The sequence below is a fragment of the Hemicordylus capensis genome, chromosome 1 (genome assembly GCF_027244095.1).
Source record: "Hemicordylus capensis ecotype Gifberg chromosome 1, rHemCap1.1.pri, whole genome shotgun sequence".
Lineage (NCBI taxonomy): Eukaryota > Metazoa > Chordata > Lepidosauria > Squamata > Cordylidae > Hemicordylus > Hemicordylus capensis.
This window is the reverse complement of record NC_069657.1, coordinates 98,379,356-98,396,267: the sequence shown is the minus strand read 5'-3', so window position 1 is coordinate 98,396,267 and position 16,912 is coordinate 98,379,356. Positions and strand designations below refer to the sequence as shown.

The 16,912-nt window shown below is 46.7% G+C and overlaps 1 protein-coding gene across 21 annotated transcripts in view; it reads right to left on the bottom strand.

Moving 5' to 3' along the window:
* Positions 1-16,912, bottom strand: part of SHANK2 (SH3 and multiple ankyrin repeat domains 2) — a 695,900-nt gene that overhangs the window by 27,007 nt on the left and 651,981 nt on the right. For all 21 annotated transcript variants that reach the window (XM_053285990.1, XM_053285997.1, XM_053285975.1 and 18 more), the window contains one exon: positions 3,006-3,117. In XM_053285990.1, coding sequence (XP_053141965.1) covers positions 3,006-3,117 — 112 coding nt within the window. The remainder of the gene's footprint in view (positions 1-3,005; positions 3,118-16,912) is intronic.

The following is a 16,912-nucleotide window of genomic DNA, read 5'->3' as shown; positions in this document are numbered from 1 at the left end:
GTAAAAAGAAAAGAGAGAGAGGAAGGGAAAAACCAAAACCAAAACCATGAGTCTATCAATGGGCATTTATGAACAGTCAATCATGCATAAAATTCAATTTTATATAAGGGCAGTTAACCTGACTGACACTAATTCAGGAGCTATGCGTACTCCTGATTTTTGATTCTGTGTTAGATAAAAACAAGGTCAGAGGCAGGAAGCTTTATTGTCACTCAAGCTCCAGCTGGGTAGGACAGTTTCCCCACCTACCATGTTCAGAAGCCAGGGACAGAATCTGGGGCTTGACTGATGATCAAGATCTCTGTCTCTGACCTTGTTTTAATCCAACACACAGCAGAAAATGTGGAGCACACCCATCTCAATTGTGTGAACTGCCCCTTAAAAAAAAAAAAATCTTCTGAATGGACAAAGTATATACTGAGAGATATTGTGAAACATTTGTCCAAATAAACATAAGGAACACTGTAGGAAGATCAGTACCCATTTTTTGAGATACTACATTTTATGCTGGAAGCCTTGAAGTGGAGCACTAATAAGGATGTGACACAGCATAATGTGTGGACTCCACAAGCTACTTATAGGATTTTGTCATACAAATAATACAGAAACAACCTGTTTCAGATATGTGGAGCAGTGTACTGGAGAGGTGGGATATAAATATTATAAATACATAAATAAAAGTAAATATCTATGTAAAGGGGACCTATTTTGTAATAATTACTAGAGCTGGCTTGCTGATTTGTGCTCATTGCACAACGGAACACATGCTTTAAGGCTGTGTTTCTGCTTCTACAAAGCACTTCCAGAGGGCGCCCCAAAATATGAATGCTCTAGTGTTCTTGTGCAATTGTGCCATAATTCTGAATGCAACTGAGCAGTATGCGGGCTCTCACTGCACCCCCATAGCTGCTTGAAGTGCAGTTTCAAGCACTTCAGTAGTCCAGACATTAGGCAGCCAGGACATTAGGGATGCATAGTCAGACAGATCAGAAGGTCTGACATTCCCTCCCCACCATGGGGAGGCAGTTGGTCGCGGGGCAATTGCCCTGGGTAGTACGGTGCTGGTGGGAGGGGGCACGTTCTTTCAATGCCGATCCAACAGTGGCACGGGGAAGGCTGGGAAATAGTGCAGGGATGCCTGGGGACTGCAGTTTCTCTGAGAGCCTCTCCCATGGGAGATCCCCACGCTTGTTCCCAGGCTCCCCTGAATCACTCCCCACCCTCCACACAGACACTTGTGCCAATCCCTACAGCCGCCCAGCCTTCCCTACGCCACGGCTGGGTTGGCATTTAAAGAACCCCCACCACCATATTATGTTGGTCAATTGCCCCACAATTGGCTGCCTCCCCATGGTGCAGAGGAGGGAATGGCCATGTCAGCTGACGGCCGAAGTGTCCACACACACAGTGTCCAGCAGCTGTGAGGATGCAGTGAGAGCCCACACACTACTCTGCTGTATTCTGAATTATGAGCACAATTGTGCAAGAACGTGGTGGGGAGGAGGGAACACCCATGTTGGACCTTCCCATCTATCTGACTACACACCCCTACCGGATAGCAGTCACTGCTATTCCACATCTACTCTTACAAACTGAAGGAAGTTGAGAGAAGGAGAAGAAAATATTTTAACCAGAGAGAAGGATATTCTTTTACACAGAAGGGAGCAGACAGGGCAAGAGCTTTAGCTCCCACACTTGGCAGTTTCCAAAAAGGTTAAAACACTTTTTGTAGAATAAGTCACTTGCCTAAAACAAAAGAGTATTTAACTAATATTGCTGAATATCCACAACTTGCTTATTGTATGATTGAATATCTCTGTAATGAAGAAGATCATTACAGGAGAATCTCGTTATCTGTGGATTCATCATCCACGGATTCGCGTATCCGCGGTTGAGTAAAAGACAACCAACCTCGGCATATGCAGGGGAAAAAGGAACAAAACATATCAGCCTTGAGTATCTATGGGCCAGGGTGGCCGGAAATGAACATGGAGGTCATTTCTGGCCACCATTGTTTCTCGGAGCTACAAAATGGCTCAATTCAAGAACAAAACTGGGGGGAAAGCCGATTTTCATACAGTTTGGGGACATTCTGTGGCACAGTGTGACTGGGGGGGAGCAAAGCATTTAAGGAGCTCCCCCCGCATTCTCCCCCCTTAATTTGGCCAATTTCAAGCCATTTTTAGCAAAATTTGAGCTGACCAGGAACCTAACCCCCATGATGCCATTACCCTAATGCCTCAATATTTGCAGTTTAGGTATCCATGGCTGCAGCTGGGAATGGAACCCCCAGAAATATCGAGGTCCTCCTGTACTAACAGAAGTGGTATAATTCTTACATAATTAATGCTCACATTATTTTGAATTCAAAAAGCACTTTATATCACTATAGATTATAAAATAGCTATGAAGCACAGAAGAATGATTTCATGTGAACACCAACTTGTGTGACTAATTCTTAGCTTTAGCTTGTTTATCAATATTGGTATTCTTTGCTTGTTATTCTCCTCCTACTTACAAAAATCTCTTTGTCAAATTAAAAAATACCATAGCAGTGATTAGAATCCTCACATATTTTAAAATATGCAAGTGCAGTGGCTTTTGATTTAATGAACTTCAATTTTTAAATGTCAAATATTAATCCAATTAGGTTCCAATTTCAAAAATATTTGATAGGGATACTCGACTGTTTGTTACTCCACTAATTATTTATTTTTAAAATGCATTTTCATACAATGATATTTGGTTAACTAGATTGACTAATTTGGTGAAGTACTGAAGCAACAAAATAATAAATTAGTAAAGGAACTATATACTGTAAATAGTATTAATTCCAATTCAGGCATTCAGCCAAGTTGACAAATAGTTTTTATAGATCAGAAATTTGTTACAAGCAATTTGATTGGTTCAAAGTTGAATAATGAATACAAGTATTTGAAGCAAACCAGACAAGCAAACTATAAGCAACAACTACCGAATATACATGTAAAATATAGTATTATTACCTATTGATTTTTGTCTTCTCACTGTACCTCGTGGTATACCCAGAAATGGGCCTTGAGGACTTCCAGGTACTGTAGGTGGCATCACAGCAATTCCTTGTCTTTCATACATAGACTACAAAAAAACAAAACAAATAATTATGGCTAAAAGGCCAAGTGTATATTATATACGATTCTGGTCCAAAATATATTGGTCTGATTTACACAATACATGAAACTATCTCATGGTTGCTCCCACACGGCTCTAATAAGATGCATATTTTTGCTTATGCGGCTATATGTCACACATATATAGTATACAATATGTCATATAGGTGCTATGGAGGACTCATTGGGGCAAATATCATTAGGATAGTAAGTAACCATGCCATCTGCCCTAGCCATATAAAGGTAAAGTGTGTTGTTGAGTCAATGTCGACTGTTTGGTAGAACACAGGAGGGGTTTACCATTGCCATCTCCCGCCATATAGGTGGAAGGTATGCAGCAACCATGCTGCTCAAGATAATATATAAAACAGACAACTAGCTTTGATATCTACTTCAAACAATTAATGGCAATATTGAGCTTTATATGTCAGCTGGCTGGCTGTGAACTGGTGCATGTCACACCATATGTTACCAAGCAAAGACTCAGAAAAGGAAACAATGGGCAGCTTCAGACAATATGTGAAACTAAAATTAAATCTAAATTCTGCATGACATCTCCTAGCCTCTGGAGTGTACACTTCCTCCTCCGCTGCCACTTGGTAGGGACAATCTGGACATGGGCATCTGCAGTCCCTTTTCCAATGTTGGGGGCCAAGCTCCAGCTGGGGACCCCAGGGCTAGGGTTAGGGTTAATACTATATTGGATATGGATGTGTGCACTAGCGCACCCTTCCTAACCACACTCCCTGCATCAACATCAGATGCAGGGAGGCATGGTCAGTGTTGGGAGGAGGGGCAGTTATTCATTCATTCATTTAATATACTGCCCTTCTAAGTGGTTCAGGGCAGTTTACAACAAGGTAAAAACAATTAAAAGCAGTTAACAGTTAAAATCAAAACTATAAAAACAGAATAAAACCAATTCAACAATTCAACAGCTAAAAAACCCTGGAGAACCAGGGCAACTATTAAAAACCATTTAAAAACTATTTTTCAATCATTTAAAACCCTGGAAAGCCAGGCCAAACAGATAGGTTCTAAGGGCTCTCCTGAAGGACAGTAATGATCTTGAATTACTTCTGCTGGGAGTGTATTCCACAGCCCAGGAGCAGCTACAGAAAAGGCCCGCCTGAGTTGCCATCAGATGAACTGGTGGTAACTGGAGACGGACCTCCTCAGATGACCTTAATGTGTGGTGATGATCATACCGAAGAAGGCGCTCTCTAAGATAACTTGGACCTAAGCCGTTCAGGGCTTTAAAGGTAGTAACCAGCACTTTGTATTTTGCCCGGAAACATATTGGCAGCCAGTGTAACTGTTTCAAAACAGGCATAATATGGTCTCTCCAGGTTACTCCAGAGACCAATCTGGCTGCCGCATTCTGAAATAACTGAAGATTCCAGACTATGTACAAAGGCAGCCCCACGTAGAGCGCATTGCAATAGTCAAGCCTGGAGGTTACTAACTGATGCACCACTGTTCAGGGGCGTAGCAAGGTTGGAGTGGGCCCAGAGAGTCGACAAGGTTTTAAAATGGCCCTCCCTCACTGAAGCTCAGCTCATGAAGTAAAGAAATCTTAAACGAGGCTGAATAGTGGTAACAAAAAGCATATCTGTCTGTCTGTCTCCTATGTGCCACAATAGAATATCATCCTAAATTATTTTTTCAAAGGTTTTGTAAATTGTGGATGATGCAAGTCATTTAACGGTACTAGAGAAAGACCTGCTGTTCTGGTAGCTCCAGGTCTTAACACTCACATCAATTTCAGAGGATGAATACAACTGAAGGAAGCCCGGGCAGGTGCGTGGCTGGGGGAGTCAGTCATGTGACTTGCCTCTGGGGGCACCCCAAGGCAGTGGGCCACCAGACAACTGTCTCCCCTTGCCCTATTATAGTTACGCCCCTGCCACTGTTCTGAGGTCATCCTCTTCAAGGAATGGACGCAGCTGTTGAATCAGCCGAAGCTGATAGAAAGTACTCCTGGGCCATGGCCTCCACCTGAGATAGCATGGTGAGGCCTGGATCCAAGAGCACTCCCAAGCTGTGCACCTGCTCCTTCTGGGGGAGTGTAACCCCATCCAGTACAGGAAGATCTAACTCACCCCAGATTCTGAGCCCCCACAATGAGCACCTCTGTCTTGCTTGGATTCAGCTTCAATTTGTTACCCCTCATCCAGCCCATTACTGCCTGTAGGCAGGCATTTAGAGAATGAGTGCCATTTCCTGAAGATGAAAAGGAGAAGTAGATTTGGGTGTCATCAGCATACTGATAATACCCAGCACCAAATCTCCTGATGACCTCACCCAATGGTTTCATGTAGATATTAAAAAGCATTGATGACAGAATGGAGCCCTGGGGGACTCCATATTACTGCTCCTGTTTTGAGGAGTTCCATTCCTCTCTCCATCCTCGGCAGTCAGAGCTTTGTTCAGGGCTGACTCTGAGCTTTTTTCTTTTCCTCTGAAAGGCAGAGAAAAAAGCTCCGGTCAGTGCTGAATGAAGTGTTGACTGCCAAGGATCAGGAGAAGGACAAAGGTGCCCCTCTTCCTGAAACTGACTGGATCAGGGTGGGGGGCAACTGCCTTCCCGTTGATGCCCATGAATCTGGAGCACATAAATATTAGGTGGGGGGAAATTAGATACTCGCACCCCCTGCTACTTCTCTCCTCAATATTTTTCTCTCCTTTATCAAAAACAAAAGAAAACAAAACAGAATTTTGCATGATGTATAAATATAGCCACTGTGACAATTTTTAAAAGGGAGACAAACATAGCAAAGAAATGCAATGGAGCAGGTATGATCAACTTTGGCCCTCCCACAGATGTTGGTTTACAACTCCCATCATCCCTGACTATTTGGCCACAGTTGCTGGGGATTATGGGAGTTGTAGTGAAAAACCAACTGGAGGGTTGAAGTTGAGCAACCCTGCAACAGAGCATGAACATCATAATACCTACAAATATTTATTATGCCACTCCACTGCTAGAAACAAGGCTAAATACAGTAGATGAACCATTATCCAGCTTTTGAACAACAGTTCTTCTCCATCTCTCACGACCCTAGAACCAAGGGCCATCCCATGAAACTGACTGCCAGGGAAATTAGGACTGACAAGAGGAGGTACTTTCCCACACAGCACATAATTAATCTATGAATTGTCTGCCAAGAGATGTGGTGATGGCCACCAGCATAGACTACTTTAAGCGGGGCTTAGACAAATTGATAGAGGACAAGTCTATCAACAGCTACTAGTCATGATGGCTTTAGGCTAGCTGCAGAGGAACAGTGGCAGAAGAGGGGGCATGCCTTCATCTCCTGGTTGTATGGGCTCCCAAGGCATCTGGCGAATCACTGTGTGAAATGGATGTGCTGGACTAGATAGGTCTTAGGCCTGATGCAGCAAGGCTCTTACGTTTAAATGATACTTGCTAGGGCTGTAATAACACAAAACTACATGCACGATCCCTTCCAAATAGTCATTTATTCTACTGTGAACATATTGTTAAAGGGGATTTTGTGCAACATGTGTAACATTCTCCGCATCCTGGGTGGAAACTGCCCCACTCCCATGAAATGTTTTTCTTTTCATTGCTCAGTTATTCTGATGAAATAACCCTAGTGAAATAAGTTGCATGATGAGAAAAGGTACAGATGGGCCATAGCACAACGTGTCTGGTTCTAAGGAGTAGTTTTCTGCATAATTCACATTTACTCAGATGTAAACTTCACTCCCATTAATGGGACTTCACCCCAAGAGAGAGGTAGATAGGAGAAAAATGAGTTTTGGCATAGGGTTGTGCATTGATTTTGATGCTAATCAGAGATCTGACTGCTGTTGCTATTACTGTTGCTTATGACATTGCTCCTGTTCCAACTACTCTGACTGCAGGGATTTAAATGGCAAAACATCAAACCACAAAACCTTAAAAGTGTGTGTAAACAGAAACTCCTACACATATTTGTCTGAAATTTGGTTGGTATAATGGCTTCATAAAGGTCTATCATGCATGCAATTTTCATTCCATTCTGACAACAAAGAAATCACAAGCATTTTAGTGATCTCCCACTATAGCCAATGGGCAAAGTAAAATTAATAGCAGTATTATCATTACATTGTATATCACTTACTCTCCATTAATCAAAAGAGTGCAACAGCACAATATTCAGATTTACTCAGAAGCTCACCTCCCCCCCCCCCCAGTTCCGTCGGACCGGAACTGGACCACTAGGTCCGGTCCGGCAGGTACACAATTTTTTTTTAAGTCAATGAGAAGTACCTGTAGCCCCTTCGGGGGCCTTGCTGAAGCCGTGGGGGGGAGGGGTCCACGTGGGTTCCCTCTCCCCCCACTGGCCTTCCTCATCCACGCGGGTTCCCTCTCCCCCTGACGTTTTGGCGGCTGCTCGCTCTTATGGAGGCCCGAAAGGAGCCGAAAATGCTTTATATAACCGGCCGCGGCGGTGATGAGGAAGGCCGGTGGGGGAGAGGGAACCCGCACGGAGTCCCCCCCCCCCACGGCTTCAGCAAGCCCCCTGAAGGGGGAGTATGTCTCATTGACTTTAAAATAAAATTTCACGGAGCGGTCCGGGACCGGAAAGGACGGGGGGGGGGGTGTTGATGGGGGCCTGGACTAACAGGCCCGGTTCTGTTCGAGGCCACTCTGGCCTCAAACCGAACCAGGCCAGACGGACCATGCACACCCCTACTAGAGAGTAGGAGACCCTTAAAACCACACCAAACTTCCTTGGGAGTATTGTAAGGATGTGCAGAATGTTTCAATATCGAAACATTTTGACTTGAAACAGGCTGTTTCGAGTCTTTCAAGCTCAAAACAGAACACCCTTCAAAGAAAGGGCCTCTTTCAAGTTTGGAGCAAAACAAATCTGTTTCAATTGAAAGGTTTTGACTTTCTGAGAGGCATTTTGGAGGCCTATTTTCCCCTTGCTGATTGGTTTTCTGGCACTGGTTTTCTGGAATGATTGACTTGTGATCTCCTTGCTTCTTGGTTGTCTTGTTATCATTCAAATCAAGTGTTGTCATGGGCAGATGTGCCCCCATTGGAACACAAAAGGAGGAATTTCAAAATGTATTGTATTTAAAGGGATTGGGAGACAGAGAGTGAGCCCTTATACTGTGCCTGCCCCTCTTGAAGAAGAGGATACAGCAGGAGAGGAAGAAGGCAGGTTTGATTTTGTGATTTTCTTTTCTCAGCACTGCGTATAATATGCTGTGTTTTTCCTGCTATAACTATCTGGTTTTGCTGGATCTCAGATTGACAAAGGCAGAGCTTGGGTCCCTGCCTACCTTAAGTTGTGGTTTGTTTTGTTTGTGAAATAGTGTTGCGGCAAGAAATGGACAGTGGCAGCTCTCTCTCTCTAATATTTCTTAGTGATTGCTAGATGAGCACCATGTCTGGCCTTGAGACTAACTTGTGCTTCACTTACTGCTCTGGTCTGCTTTGCATGGTGTACTCAGTCCAGAAATGTGGCTGAAGATGTTGCTGTAGTTGAGCTTATGGCTATGCTTGCTGCTAAGTAAGGGTGCTGCTGTGGCAGCTGTTGCAATGCTAGGAAGTAACATAAGGAGCATTAAGAATCCTATAGGGGTTTGGGGAAAAGGTTCTTTCCCTAACACCTCCCCCCTCAAACAAAGAACCACACAAATGTATCAACTTCTATTCTTCACTTCAAAAAAAGGATACACTACATTTGGCAAAGGTACAGAAAAAGGTACAAAATCATCCTAGGAGTTGGAAGGAGGCTGCTTTTTAGGTAAGGGGAGGGACCCAATTCTGGAGGAAACATTATAGAATTGTATAATTCATAAGCAGTGAGTAGAATGTGAGAGGTAAAATGATCATTAATTCCGAATGAAAAAGAATATAAATATTACCAAAAAAGTTTAGTTACTAATCATAACTGATAGCTGGGAGACCTGAGAGGGTGGAGAGAGGCAGCGGGTAGATTCTGTCAGCTCCCTGACCTCTCCTGATGAACAACAGCCGTCTCACCCTGCTTGAGCATTCCTGTCTTGACCGAGGTTTGATTTTCCCAATTTGAAACTGAGGAGGTTTGATTTTCCCTTCTTCCAACCCTCTGACCCTAGGGAGCTCTGAGAACACTCCTTCGAGGATTAGGGTGCTGCTGCTGAATGCCAGGTCAGTTAACGCAAAAACATCTCTCATCCACGATCTGATTGTGGATGAGCGTGCTGACCTGGTATGTGTGACGGAGACCTGGTTGGATGCGCTGGGCGGGGTTGGTCTCTCTCAGCTTTGTCCTCCAGGTTTCCAGATGGTGCAGCAGCCCTGCCTTGAGGGTTGGGGAGGAGGCGTTGCAGTCATCTTTCGAGAGACTCTCCCCGTTTCCAGGTGCCCGGTCAGGCAATCTCAGAATTTCGAGTGTTTGTCCTTGAGGGTGGGCCTCCGAGATAGGCTGGGGATTCTGTTGGTGTACCGACCACCCCGCTGCACTTCAGTCTCCCTACTTGAGCTGGCGGGGGTGGTCTCGGAGATGGCCTTGGGTTCCCCCAGGCTTATTGTTTTGGGGGATTTCAATGTCCACGCTGAGGCCCCCCTAGTGGGTGCGGCTCAGGATTTCATGGCCTCCATGGAAACCATGGGTCTGTCTCAGTTGGTATCGGGCCCTACCCACGTGGCGGGACACACTCTGGATCTGGTTTTTGCCGACCGGGAAATAAATGATCTGGAGGTGGGCGAATTTGAGACAACTCCCTTGTCATGGACAGATCATCACCTGCTGGGGTTTAGTTTGACTGCTCCATCTGCCCTCTGCAGGGGTGGTGGGCTGATTAAGATGGTCCGCCCCCGGAGGCTTATGGATCCGCTTGGATTTCAGACGGCCCTCGGGGAGTTTCCAGTGTCCAGAGCTGGTGACCCTGTTGAGGCCTTGGTTGATCTCTGGAATGGAGAGATGGCCTGGGCTGTTGACACAGTTGCTCCTAAACGCCCTCTCTGGCTTGGTGGAGCCCGTTCTGCTCCTTGGTTTTCCTCGGAGCTTAGGGCGATGAAGCAACTCGGGCGACGGCTGGAGCGACGCTGGAGGAGCAGTCGTCACGAATCCGATCGAACACGGGCTAGAGCCCATTTTAGGGACTACGCCGTGGCGGTGGGGGCGGCGAAGAAATGCTTTTTCTCCTCCTCCATTGCGTCTGCTCAGTGCAGACAAACAGAGCTGTTTCATGTGGTGAAAACCTTGCTCCACACATCCCCCCAGACAATGGGGGAGGAGTCATCTACAGCTCTTTGTGATCGGTTTGCCTGTTGCTTTGCAGATAAAGTCGCTTGCATCCGTGCTGGCCTGGACTCCAGAGTTTTGGCAGTTCCGGCAGACGTGCCTTTGGTACCATCTGGTCCCGTTGTGTTGGATTCTTTTCAGTTGGTGAGGCCTTAGGATGTGGACAAGATCCTGGGCAGTGTGCGGGCGACTTCGTGCGCTCTTGACCCTTGCCCTTCATGGCTAATAAAAGCTGCCAGGGAGGGGACAGGCAGATGGATGGAGGTGATCGTTAATGCTTCATTAAGGGAGGGCAGGATGCCATCGTGCCTCAAGGAGGCAGTGGTAAGACCACTATTAAAAAAGCCCTCCCTTGATCCCTCCAACCTAGACAACTATAGACCTGTGTCTAACCTTCCCTTTTTGGGCAAGGTGATAGAGCGTGTGGTGGCGTCCCAGATGCAGAGGGTCTTGGATGATACGGATTATCTGGACCCTTTTCAATCCAGCTTCCACCCCAGATATGGGACTGAGACTGCCTTGGTCGCTCTAGTGGATGACCTACTCCGGGAACTACGTCGGGAGTGCGTCCCTGTTGGTTCTGCTGGACCTTTCAGCGGCGTTCGATACCATCGACCATGGTATCCTCCTGGGCCGCCTCTCGAGTATGGGAATCGGAGGCACTGCGTTGCGGTAGTTCTGGTCCTTTCTTGAGGGGGAGGGTCCAGAAGGTGGTGCTGGGGGATTACTGCTCGGCCCTGTGGCCGTTGGTCTGTGGGGTCCTGCAGGGATCAGTCTTGTTCCCCATGCTGTTTAACATCTACATGAAGCCGCTGGGAGAAGTCATCCGGGGATTTGGACTGAGTTGTCAGCAATATGTGGATGACACTCAGCTCTATCTCTCCTTGTCATCTGATGCTAGGGAGGCGGTGGATGTCCTGAATCGGGGGCTGGAGGCCGTGATGGGTTGGATGTGGGCTAACAAACTGAAATTGAATCCGGATAAGACGGAGGTACTGTTGGTCAGTAGGAGAGCCAATCGGGATGAGGAGATTTTACCGGTTTTGGATGGGGTTGCACTCCCCTTGAAGGAGCAAGTATGCAGCTTGGGGGTACTACTGAACCCGGCTCTGCTTTTGGAAGCTCAGGTGGAGGCGGTGGCCAGGTGTGCCTTTGCACGGCTTCGGCTGGTGCGCCAGCTGCGTCCCTTTCTCGAGAAGGCAGATCTGGCCACGGTTACCCACGCCTTAGTCACGTCACGGCTGGATTACTGTAACGCGCTCTACGTGGGGCTGCCCTTGAAGAGTATCCGGAAACTGCAGCTAGTGCAAAACGCGGCAGCGAGGATGTTATCCAGAGCTGCCCGTTGGGAACATATCACCCCCATTTTGAAAGAGCTGCACTGGCTGCCGGTTCGTTTCCGGGTCCAATTCAAGGTGCTGGTTTTGACCTTTAAAGCCCTTAACGGTTTGGGCCCGGGGTATTTGAGGGACCGCCTGCTCCCAAGGGTTGCTGTCTGCTTGACAAGGACATCTGAAGGGGCCTTGCTCTGGGTGCCGACAATGAGGGAGGCCCGGCTTTCGTGCACTCGGGACAGGGCCTTCTCTGTTGCTGCCCCTAGACTCTGGAATGCTCTCCCAGTGGCCATTCGTTCCTCAGACTCCATCACGGCTTTTAGCAAGCTTTTAAAGACTTGGCTTTTTACCCAGGCTTTTGCATAATCGTTTTTACTGCGGCTTCTCTGTGTTTTTATCTGTTATCTGTTGTCTTGTTTTTATGCTTGTTTTATATGTTTTTAGCTTGATGTTTTTATTGCTTGATGTTTTTATTGCTTTTATTGTATGTTTTAATTTTTGTAAACCGCCTTGGGGTTTTCTTTTAACGAAAGGCGGTATAGAAATGTATAAATAAATAAATAAATAAATAAATAAAAATTTTGCAGCCCCAGACCTTCTAAAGGACTGGCTTGGGACGGCCTGATTGCTGCCCTATTCTACCTGTACTTTGTCTCTGAGTGCTTGACTTGTTCCACCTATCTCCAAGGACCAGAGATCTCTCGTGAGAGGAGAGATTTCTAGAGTCTTTGGCAGCATATATTGTAAATTGTTTTTTAATTGTAAACCATCCTAAGCCATTTTGGAAGGGCAGTATACAAATCAAATCAATCAATCAATATTGGAGGGAGGCACACCAGAGGCGTAGCCGGCTGACTGCCTGTAGGCGGCCGCCGAAGCCGGCCACCAAAGAGGGCCGGCCTTTGGTGCCGGGCCTTTGGTGTGGGACTGAGGTCTGGGGGGCGGGAGTTATAAGGTGGGGTTGGAGGTCTGGGTTGTATGTTGTTAGTTCTCCCTTTTATTGGGTTGTGCCAGGCCTTCTGTTGTCATGTGTTTGGGTTCTCTTGGGCAGAACGATGCCGGGTGTGGGTCCAGTGGTTCTGGGGCAGAGGAGAGCTGGTCTTGTGGTAGCAAGCATGACTTGTCCCCATAGCTAAGCAGGGTCTGCCCTGGTTGCATATGAATGGGAGACTTGATGTGTGAGCACTGCAAGATATTCCCCTCAGGAGATGAAGCCGCTCTGGGAAGAGCAGAAGGTTTCAAGTTCCCTCCCTGACTTCTCCAAGATAGGGCCGAAAGAGATTCCTGCCTACAACCTTGGAGAAGCGGCTGCCAGTCTGTGAAGACAATACTGAGCTAGACAGACCAATGGTCTGACTCAGTATATGGCAGTTTCCTATGTTCCTATGTATTACTCTTGTGGTGGGGAATAGATGAATTGGCATCGGCAGAGGAGCTGGCTGTTACAGGGGAAGGGAAACCAGTAATTTAGTAACTGTTTCCACTTCCGGCTGCCCTGTCAGCTCTCTGGCCTCAGAGAGCAGTTCCAACTTCCCACAGAACTTAGCCTTGCTCCTTTGCAATGACAGGTCGGATCTGAATAAGACCGAAATCATCCATGACTTGATCATGGATGAGGGAGCCAACCTGGCTTGTATAACTGAGACATGGATGGGGGAGGCTAGTGGCTCAGTTTGGGCCCAGCTTATTCCACCAGGCTACTCTGTTGTGAAGCAGGCTAGAGAATGTGGGCGGGGTGGTGGTGGAGTGGCTGTAGTCCATAAGGATACCATTTCCCTTACCAGGGCCCCTGTGCAACAGCTGTCTTATACTGAGTGTGTCTTTCTAAAGCTGGCAACTAGGGAAAGACTGGGGATTCTGTTGGTGTACCATCCACCCTGCTGCCCAACTGACTCCCTAACTGAGCTGACGGAACTGGTCTCGGAGTTGGTATTGGAATCACCCAGACTTCTGGTTCTTGGTGACTTCAATATCCATTGTGAGGCTGACTTGTCTGATGTGGCTCTGGAGTTCATAGCGGCCATGACAACTATGGGCCTATCCCAGCTAGTTTCAGGACCAACTCATGTTGCCGGCCACACACTTGATTTGGTCTTTTGTTTGGATCAGGGGCGTGTTCTGTGGGTGCGGGATCCTGTGGTTTCCCCATTGTCATGGACGGACCACTACCTGGTTAAGGTTGGTTTCACAGCCACAACCCAGCCCTGCAGGGGTGGAGGACCTATTAAGATGGTCCGCCTGAGATGGATCCAGTAGGATTCCAAAAAGCCTTGGAGGGTTTTGATGTTGGTCCTGCCAGCGATTCTGTCAATGTCCTGGTGGGAACCTGGGATAGGGAACTCATCAGGGCAGTAGACACGATTGCTCCTAAGCGTCCCTTCCAATCTGCTTTAAAAGTGGCCCCTTGGTATACAGAGGAGTTACAGGGTCTGAAGCAGCAAGTTAGGTGACTGGAGTGCAAGTGGAGGAGAACTCAGCTTGAATGTGGCAGGACACAGCATAGAGTCCATTTGAAGGTTTATGCGGAGGCAGTGCGTGCAGCAAAAATACAATTCTGGTCTGTGTGCATTGCTTCTGCGGGTTCGCGTCCAGCAGAGCTGTTGCGGGTTGTGAGGAGTTTGATTCAGGGTCCTTCCAATTCAAACCAATCCCTGGGGACTTTGTTCTGCTGTGATGCTTTTAATGGGTTCTTTGCGGACAAAATCTCCTGTATTCGGGCCAACTTGGACTCCACTGTTTCTGCAGAGTCTATTAAGGTGGTGTCAAGCAATCCCTCTTGCAGTATTAGATTGGATCAGTTTCAATTTGTGATGCCTGATGACATGGACAAGCTGCTTGGGGCAGTGTGGCCTACCACTTGCTCTCTGGATCCTTGCCCGACTTGGCTGCTTTTATCTAGCAGGGAGATTGTTGGGGATGGCTTAGTTAATATAATTAGCTCATCGCTGAGGGAGGGTAGGATGCCTCCTTGTTTGAAGGAGGCAATGATTAGACAATTTCTTAAGAAGCCTTCCCTAGATCCCTCAGTGATGGACAGTTATAGGCAGGTCTCCAATCTCCCATGGTTGGGCAAGGTGATTGAGAGAGTGGTGGCTAACCAGCTCCAGGTGGTACTGGAGGAAACTGATTATCTAGACCGATTTCAAACTGGCTTTAGAGCAGGATATGGGGTTGAGTCTGCCTTGGTCGGCCTGATGGATGACCTTTAAGCCAGAGGGAGTGCAATTCTCTGTTGGTTCCTTTGTATCTCTCAGCGGTGTTCGATACCATTGACCATGGTATCCTTCTGGATCACCTGGGGAAAATGGGGATAGGAGGCACTGCTTTGCAGTGGTTCTGCTCCTATCTTTCAGGCAGATTCCAGATGGTGCAGCTTGGTGACAGTTCCTCTTTAAAACGGGAGCTATTATATGGAGTCCCTCAGGGCTCCATTCTGTCACCAATGCTTTTTAATATTTACATGAAACCACTGGGTGAGGTCATCAGGAGATTTGGTGCAGGGTGTTATCAATATGCTGATGACACCCAAATCTATTTCTCCTCCTCCTCCTCCTCCTCCTCATCATCATCATGAAATGGCATTCACTCCCTAAATGCCTGTCTACAGGCAGTAATGGGCTGGATGAGGGACAACAAATTGAAGCTGAATCCAAGCAAGATGGAGGTGCTCATTGTGGGGGAATCAGAATTTAAGGGAGGAGTTAGATCTTCCTGTGCTGGATGGGGTTATACTCCCCAGAAAGAACAGGTACGCAGCTTGGGAGTGCTCTTGGATCCAGGCCTCACCATGCTATCTCAGGTGGAGGCTATGGCCAGGAGCGCTTTCTATCAGCTTCGGCTGATTCGACAGCTGCGCCCATTCCTTGAAGAGAATGATCTCAAAACAGTGGTGCATCAGCTGGTAACTTCCAGGCTTGACTACTGCAATGCGCTCTACATGGGGCTGTCTTTGTACGTAGTTTGGAAACTTCAGTTAGTTCCAATGCGGCAGCCAGATTGGTCTCTGGGGTAACCCGGAGAGACCATATTATGCCTGTCTTAAAACAGCTGCACTGCCGATATGCTTCCGGGCGAAATACAAAGTGCTGATTATTACCTTTAAAGCTCTGAACGGCTTGGGTCTGGGTTACCTTAGAGAGCACCTTCTTCGGTATGATCCCCATTGCTCGTTGAGGTCATCTGGAGAGGTCTGTCTCCAGTTACCACTGGTACGTCTGGTGGCGACTCGGAACTGCGCCTTTTCTGTAGCTGCTCCTGGTCTATGGAATGCACTCCCGGCAGATATCCACAGTTTAGGCTCGCTGTCGGCCTTTAAGAGAGCTATAAAAACCTATTTGTTTGGCCTGGCCTGCCAAGGCTTGTAAAGTGTTGTTGTTTTTTAAAAGTATTTTAATTGGTTTTAAATGGTTTTAATCGTTTTTGAATTGTTTTTATATATTTTTAACATTGTGTTTGAATTGTGGGTTTTATGGCTTTTTAAAAAGTTGTTGTATACCGCCCAGAGCCTCTGGATGGGGCGGTTTATAAATATAATAAATAAAGAAATAGCAAATTAAATTCAAATAAAATGAACTAATTCTTCACACTACATATAACCACCCTATGAAACTCATTGCCAAATTCAGTACTAGAGGTACTGCTCGCTACGGCAGCACATATTCTAAAAAAATTGAATCAGTACTGAAGGTTGCTGTAGTACTAATTGTTATGACTGGGTTTAGAAAAGCATTACCTTAATCCAATAAATAAAGATCTACCAGTGGTGAACAGTCATCCTAGGCAACAATGTTCATTTCCCTAGAGCCAAAGCTAGCCACAAGCCCACTTACTGTTCTCCAGGAGTGTCCTAAGATCTTACTGACTGTGACCCTTGTGGTACTGACTCCGCCGCGAGGCCACAAGGTGACCACCTTTATTCTTATGATGACAGCATTCAGGCTGATAGGGAGCCAGTTTGCACAAGCATCTACCGACACGTGTTTAGGGTGGGGATGCCCCAAGAATCAACCTGCCCTGACATTAACATTTCTTGTAACAGACACCCTGTTACACTGTTGGGATGTCCTTTAAACACACAATGTCCCGACAACGTGTCAGGGTGTCTTTTAGCAGCATCAGGGCAAGTGCGTTCTTGGCACATCCCAGCCCTGAACACATGTGTCAGTGGACACTC